This window comes from Kogia breviceps, chromosome 5 (genome assembly GCF_026419965.1).
Source record: "Kogia breviceps isolate mKogBre1 chromosome 5, mKogBre1 haplotype 1, whole genome shotgun sequence".
Taxonomy (NCBI): Eukaryota; Metazoa; Chordata; class Mammalia; order Artiodactyla; family Physeteridae; genus Kogia; species Kogia breviceps.
In genome coordinates this window covers 69,446,346-69,453,919 of record NC_081314.1, presented here as the reverse complement: position 1 = coordinate 69,453,919, position 7,574 = coordinate 69,446,346, and the positions used below count along the sequence as shown (strand labels likewise).

At 48.1% G+C, this 7,574-nt stretch overlaps 1 protein-coding gene across 1 annotated transcript; it reads right to left on the bottom strand.

Moving 5' to 3' along the window:
- Positions 1 to 271: 271 nt before the first annotated feature.
- AHSG (alpha 2-HS glycoprotein) lies at positions 272 to 7,236 on the bottom strand. The gene is made up of 7 exons (XM_059063770.2): positions 7,009 to 7,236; positions 4,786 to 4,896; positions 4,436 to 4,520; positions 3,903 to 4,066; positions 2,621 to 2,722; positions 1,420 to 1,506; positions 272 to 770 (listed from the first exon to the last, which is right to left on the bottom strand). Exons 1-7 carry the CDS (start codon positions 7,219 to 7,221, stop codon positions 435 to 437), a joined length of 1,098 nt encoding a protein of 365 aa, XP_058919753.1. The 5' UTR covers positions 7,222 to 7,236; the 3' UTR covers positions 272 to 434.
- Positions 7,237 to 7,574: the final 338 nt, after the last annotated feature.

Sequence of the window (7,574 nt, the reverse complement as noted above, 5' to 3'; positions counted from 1 at the left end):
CACACACGTGAGCTTGGATGAAGGAGGCAATAATCATGACCACATTTCAGCTTAGAACCTTCTTTTTTAAGGAAGGTCCTTCAGGCATTTTTATTAACAAGCAAATATAAACTTGGCAAGAGCACCTTTCAAAATCACAGTTCCAATTACTTTTGTGAGGTCAAGAGAAAGTAGAGAACACAATAGTGGTGGCTTAGCATCAAAACAATAACAATCAATTTGCTGACCTTATGCCTTCCATCAAACATAACTGTCACCTGCTCTGTTCCTCGACCTCCAAAGGATGAGGAGAAGCTGGCATTCAAGACTTGACATTAATCTAGACCACAGGTAGCACTTGCTTTGATAGCAGACACAGCTCCCACCCATACCCATACTTGGACAAAATGGTGGCTATGTTCTCTATGCCAAACCTTCTCATCTCTGACCGTCTTCTAGACCTTGAAGTATCTGATTCTCCCCGGGCAAGGGCGGACCACTGGAACTGGACCTTCAGTAGCAGGAATGCTAGGCTGCGCCACCTTGGGTGTTTTCCCCACGTGAAACGCTTCTCCTGAGGATGACTCCACTGAGGCCATACCCGAGAAGGCGTGGCGCAGGTCGTAGTGCGCAGGCGATACGGGGATCGGGGGAGCTGCCACGGCCCTGGGTCCCACCACCAGGGAGGCCGCGGGCAGGACCCCTGGAGAAAGCGCTGGCCCCGCGGAGCCCGGTGCAGGGGGGAGGATCCCTGCTTCGGCGCCGTCTGGTTGGGGCTGCGGGAGCACAGGCTGGAGAGAGGACCGTTTCCTTAGGTTAGCTGCCTTTCTCTTCCTTCCAGGTGGAACCCCACCCAATTCTCTCAGAGTACTAATTTTTATTTAAAAGGAATCTGGCAAAAAAGAACTACCTAGGTACAAGGGATGGTCATCAGGGCTCCAGGGGAGGGGGTAACTGGCTTGCGGTAGCCCCTTTCTCACCAGTTGTGTTGGGGATGGTAGACTTACACTATTCCACGAGGAAAAGAACCCCACCTTATGGCTAACCTTCACCAGTAGCGTCACCCTCTTTTTCATCTACACCTGCAGCCACAGGGAGCTGTGAGACAGATCTGGCCACCTGGGCTCTTCAACTCAGAAAACCACGCCCATTTCCCCCGCCTCTCCCCGCCCCCACTCCCCCAGCCAGCAAATAAAACACGTGGCCTCGCCAAGTGCACACTAGGGAGGTTCTGCCCTGAAACCACCAGTTCCTGGGAGGGGAGGGCATGGCTGAAACAACCTTTTGTATTTTGATGATTTCACATTCCCTGGCGCTATCTGTATGCTGGGGCTCAAAAGGACAGGCAGCAAATGCCCTGAAATTACTAATGCACCGCAGAAAGGTGAAGGGGTCATTGTATTCTGAAGATAAGGGCAAGTACATCCATGATGCCGTTACCTGTGTTTGGAACACCGTGCAGGTCACTGCAACATCTTCCCCACCAGCAACCTTCTCAATGACTGTCCCCTTACAGAAGCCATATTGCTGCCCATAGAAAGAGAGGAGTTATTTGAACCAGTTCAGAAAGTGGACTTCTCTCCCAGTTTCACTTATACTCCAACACATTAAGGGAAAAAAACTTAAATTCTTAATTCCTTTTTAAAAAAAATCCTTTTTCCTAAAGTGTATGGTTTCTGCTTATCTATATATCTATATCTATCTATCTATTTTTTTCTGTACGTGGGCCTCTCACTGCTGTGGCCTCTCCCATTGCGGAGCGCAGGCTCACTGACCATGGCTCACGGGCCCAGCCGCTCCGCGGCATGTGGGATCTTCCCGGACCGGGGCACGAACCCGTGTCCCCTGCATCGGCAGGCAGACTCTCAACCACTGTGCCACCAGGGAAGCTTCTCTGCTTATATTTTATATAGAATGTAGAAAATACAGAAAAGCTTTGGGAATGAGAGAGATCACCCATAATCTCAGAAATGGTGGTGACCCAGGAGAACTTCTATTCACATCTATGTATTTCTTTCTTATTTTTAACTGCTATTAAATATCATTTAAAAATTGGCATCACTGACTACACCATTTTGTATACTGTGTTTTTCACGTGCTATAATGATAGCATTCTCTTATATCATTCCTTATTCTTTGAAAGTGTAATTTTCGTGTCTGTATAATTTTCTATTTACTAATGTGCCATATTTTATTCAATGATTCCCTCCTTTTGGACATTCAGATCTTCTGGGGTCATTTTATACCTGTCATAAATCATCTTTATAGATATATTCTGTCAAACATGATGATCTCTTTAGGCTAAATTCCTACAAGTGGACATTACTGGCTTAGTGACTTGAAAGATTTCATATCAGAGGTCTATCTAGAAAATCTACACTTTATACTCCCAATGGCCTGACATGACTCATTTTAATTAGGAAACAGCCTCTGTAACTCCAGGGGCCTCGTTGGGTGAGAAGATCTGGTGATAGCTCTTAAGCAGGGGAGATGACACCCCAGAGGATGGCCTGGCATGACCCAGCCTCACAGCGAGTGGGTATTTTGCATTTCTCTTTTCTGCAGCCCCAAGATACGAATTTGCTCTGAGGATGCTCTGTTCCATGACTGGCTTTACCAACCCAATGCCTAGCCCGCTCACCTTTTCTGCCAGCAGGTTGCACTTGGCTGGGTCAACGACCTCTTTAGCAACACAGTCAGTGGCAGCCACTGCAAACTCCACAGAGACAGAAGCTGGAAGAGGCTGATGAGGATAAATGAAAATTTTCATGAAGCAACATGACTTAGCATGAAAAAGGCTGGTAAGGAGAGGCCAGAGGGAAGTAGTGAGGGCCATGGCACTGCACAGTCCAGGGAACACGGTTCACAGAGACCACACTGTGTGGCTAGGAAACATGCCCCCGGTGGCTTACATAGGGCTTACAGTGAGACACTGGGTATTTGAAGGGCTTGCATACAGAAGCTGGGGTTGGGTCTTCCCTGAAGGAGGTGCAGGTATCCACTGTCCGTCATTCAGAGCAGAGGTGAGTTTTCAGGTAGAAAGCAGGAACCCAGAGGGCTGACCTTACACTGACCTGAGTGGGAACCCTGCCTCCTACCAACTTCCCTATTGGGGTTGCACTTTGAGACCCAAGGCTCAGGTTACTCCAAGATGGGGTGGGAAAGTAAAGAAATTAATTCCTCTCCCACGTATTTTAGACAGCAGGATCAAATGAAAAATATAAATGAAAGTACAGAAGATACTTATGCTTTTCTCTTATAGTTCTTGGAGCATACGGACACTTACAATAATAAAATATCTGTTATTTGTTAAAGTCTGGGGTGGGGGTGTTCTGAGAATCGCATATTCTTGTTAACAGAATTACTACCTATAGTGTATTTCCAAGTATGCCATGGCTGGCATCCAGAATACCAGTTTTAAAAAATATTAGAATTCCATTGCATTCAAATGTGCTAACCCAACCACAATACAATTAGTGGTTTTTTTTTCAGTGATTCAAAGGCATTTTAGGATCCTGCCATTATATGTAAGTATGCCCATGCCTTTGTAAGTATCAATTACAAGAGTGCTGTAGATGTTCCGTGGTGATGGGTGATGGCGATGTGGATGGAGACCCATGAATTTACAGTGGGTGCTTCTGGATAAAGTGGGAACTTCCACCCTGGTGTTAACTGGAACCGAGGAACTGGGGACACACAGCCTCTGGCTGTTTTGTGTTGAAGTGGCTTAGGTGGGGGATGCGCTGAGGGTCCTCGGGGTCCTTAGGACACTCAGGACCCTTTCTTTCCCTTTTCTCCCACTGCCCTCGTTGACTTCCCGTGGCTGCCCCTGCAACCTGCTTCGTCCCTCACGCCTGCTTCACCACGTCCACTCCCGAAGTGCCACCAAACTGCCCAAACCGTCAGCAGGGTCTCAGTCTTACCACAAATTGAGCCCGAGAAATTTCCACAAGTTGAAAGTAGGAGCCGTTTTTCTGGGCGTTGAAGGCAGCCAGCGCGGCCTCTACTGCGTGCACCACCCGGCTGTCGTTGAGCGGGGCCAGCAGGGGGCAGTCTGGACATACCTTGTGCAGGTCCTCGGCCGAGTCTGCGCACAGAGCGAAGAAATCAACTTGGCTCGGGGCTGTAATTCTCTGCGGCATTTGCCCCCGCTCTGCTTATTTGAAAGGGCTAAAACATGCTCCAAATGACTGCAGGAGGATTCTCTGCTTCTTACTAAACATTCGGATGGCTCCTGCCATGCTGGCATTGTTGCAGAAGCCCCTCTCACCAAGAGGCGATTTTCACCTCCAATGAGAACAGCTCCTTAAAACACAGTTATAAAGTCCCCGAACCCAGGAAACTTGGCTTCTTTTCATCACCAACGAAGTGGCTAGAACTACTTCTGTTGAAAACGATTCAGGTTCCCTCCTCACTCTCTCTACTAGGTAACTATAATAAGAATAATAATCTCTACCTGGGCTGGAATCACATTTTGCAGACAACACGGAAAACTGTCCGTCTTGTTTCAGCACATTGAAATCACAGTCTCCTTCCACGGCCTGGAGAAATAAACCCACAGTGAGGGCCCAGGCGGAGGGCTGCCCTGTCACTTCTCACGGTGGGGGGATGGTGGCAGGGGGGACGAGGATGTCAAAGGTGAGCCTCACAAAATCTCCTTCACTGGGTGATGTTGAAACATGACCCTGGTTTCGCAGGGGATGGGAGTACGATAAAAAGGTGAATTGTAAAAATCAGCCCCAGGGAAGGCGCCATCAATTGGCAATTTTAGCTGCCCCCGCGGCAGCCGCCCTGAGAGGCACTCACGTGCTCTATCAGCTGCCTCACGCTGCAGTTTGCCAGCGGGGTGGGGTCCAGTACATGGCAGGTGGTTTCCAGTGTGTCTATTTCAATGTCAAACACCTCTCCCGTGGGCCGCTGTGGAGACAGAGAATGAAGAGGTGAGCAGCCTGATCCTGCTGAGCGGGTCCGGGTGAGCCCCTACTGGGTTTGAACCCACTCCCTGTTGGAGAGGTAAGAAAGAAGGGGGCGTGGCCTTGGACTGGTTGATGGAAGCACAGCCATCACGCTGAGATGTATCTGGAAGCTAAAAGTGAATGTTGATACTTATTTAATTTTAAAAATTTCACCCTTAGAGCAGTACTTTGAAAAAGTCAGCTTTGGATTTTTCTCAGTCAAGCAGCAAAGTAAGTTGGTGTAAGATAATAACTTACTGTCTCTCTTTTATCTACTTCATCCCTCCCTCTACTTCCTTCCTTCCTTCTCAACATCTACTTTCCTTCCTTCGCCATTTTCTTTCCCTTCCTAAAGGAAAAGTTGTTGTCCGTGGCTTTTTGACTTTTGGCTTGTAGATGCCTGGATGAAAAGTTGCTGTTCTCTACTGCCCCCTGCTGGTAACGAGAGGGAAGCGTGAGCCTCCCTCTGATGGAGGAAGCAGTGTGTCAGTCAGTCACTAGAACAGAGGGGAGGAGCAGCGGGTAAGGAGGTGATAGGGGAGCTTGTATGACTCCTTGGAGTTGTTCCTGCCAGTTCACCTGTTTCTGTATCCTTTCTTCAAAGCCCGGAAAAATCCAGAAGGTACGAGTATGGCTATTTTTTCTTTCAGCCCAGCTCTGCTTGTCTCTCATGTCTGTTCTGCGTGATCCACTAGTACCTGAAGCCTCAAAATCTCCTTTCCTGGAGGAAGCTGTGTTTTATGATGTGCAGATATGCCCAAATTAACTTCCTGAAAACACTCAGAGCGAGTGAATAGGAGCCTGGGGCTCCTGGGTTTCTCAAAGCCTGCTGTTAGTGAAAACTGCAGTGTTGTTCCTTCTTTCCCTCAGATATGCACATTGTGTGTCACTTCCCCTGAATTGATCAGTGCTTCCTCTGAATCACCATTGTACTTCACTGTGGTTGCAGAACTCCTAAAATCCATCTGGGACAATCCCGATTTCAAATATTTTGTCCCATTGTGAGATCAGATGTTCATGAGTCAGTCCAGACATACTGAGGTTTGCCTTATTTTCCTTCCTAGATTGTGAATCTCTTGTGGACACTAACTGTGTCTTTCTCACCTTTGTATTAGGTTGCATCATTAAAATGCCAATATTTGACTGCTTTTATTATACAAAACTGGCTATTTCATATGAGTCAACTTAGCATCTCCCATAGCGCCTGACACTGGTTCTTGCCCATGGAAGGTTTGTAATTAGTGTTGACTGAAAGAATTATCCATCATCAGCTATAAAATCTAATTTCAAAATAGGCAACAGATGGATGTCTTTTCCCCACCTCTCCAAATCACTCAGCTGACCCCCAAGCACACATTTTCCAGCTTGATCATCATTGTCACCAGCTTCAGGCTGCATTGGTTTCTTGTCTAGCATGTGAGGGGGTGAATCCTTTCATGCCAAGATTTCTCATTGAGATGTGGGTACCTTTCTTGGGGAGGCAGCTTGTGTAGAGGAAGGAACACAGTTCTGGAATTGAATCCTAGCCTGTTGCTTACTATTTTATGACCTTGGGTAAAATAATGCCCTAATATGTCAGAGCCTTGGTTTCCTCATGTAAGACAAGGACGATACCCCACAGGACTGGGGGTGGGGTGAGAGAGGAGTTAAGGAGATGATATATGCGAAAGGGCCTGGCACACAGTAGGCACTTATCAAATGCACGTTTCATTCACTCTCAGTCTTTATCTAGAGAAACAGAACCAAAGGAAAAGAAGTGATTTCCAGTTAGTGGTAGTTCAGAAACTAGAATCCAGTCTCTGGTCCTAGTTTTTCTAGAAAACCACACTTTCTACCTGTGATCCTCAAAATATCATTCAAAGCCTTTCCCTCTCCTCCTGTCCCCACCCAGCACCCTCCTGGAGATCCCTGACCACAGTACAGAATGTCTCCTCTCTTCCCTCCACCTGTCCTCTCCCTCCCTCCTGGGAGGAATCAGGGTGTTTCCATTCTGCGATTTCATTTGTGCTGGGAAGTGGGCTCTTAGAGACACCCAGCTGAGCCCCACCCCCTCCTACACAGCAGGTTCACTTACCCGCGGCCACACCTTCACACTGTCAATCTGGTTTAAGGTGTGCTTGTAGCCATGAGGAAGGTGCTTATTGATGTAGTCCACGGCCGCCAGGGCTGCTTGCTCTGTTTCTGGGTCATCACAGGCTGGTTCCCTAAAACCCAGAATCGGGCCATGCGGGACAGAGTGGCAGCCACAGAGCTGAGCAAGGCAAAGGAGCAGGATGAGGCACTTCATGGTTGCCCTGGAGAGGTCCTGGCAGGTCGACAGGCAGGTAGCTGAAGGCTTCAGGCCCAAACCAGGTGCTCTGCTGGAAAAGGCAGACTGGTGGACGGTCCAAAGGCCCTTTATTTGTTGGAACCTGTGGAAGAATTGCGTAAGGATGTGGGATGATTTCTGTTCTGGTTCCAAAAAAAAGCCTCCTGCAAACATCAGTCCTGGAAAAGCAAACAGGTTAGGACATCACTGGTCCCCCCTTTAGCAGAAATCTGCCAGAGTCAATGCTTGCTTGGGGGCAGGTGGGGGCAGATTGGGGGATGTGCTGGGGAGATGCTCCAGAGTTGGCTTGAAACATGGTAACAGCAGCAAAG

What these genes read in the sequence shown, in the direction of transcription:
- AHSG (XM_059063770.2), bottom strand. Translation starts at nt 7,221, where the DNA reads ATGAAGTGCCTCATCCTGCTCCTTTGCCTTGCTCAGCTCTGTGGCTGC. An exon ending in GTGTGAAGGTGTGGCCGCGG is followed by an intron (nt 4,897 to 7,008) that starts GTAAGTGAACCT and finishes CTGTCTCCACAG; the next exon opens with CGGCCCACGGGAGAGGTGTT. An exon ending in TTTCTCGGGCTCAATTTGTG is followed by an intron (nt 2,723 to 3,902) that starts GTAAGACTGAGA and finishes TATCCTCATCAG; the next exon opens with CCTCTTCCAGCTTCTGTCTC.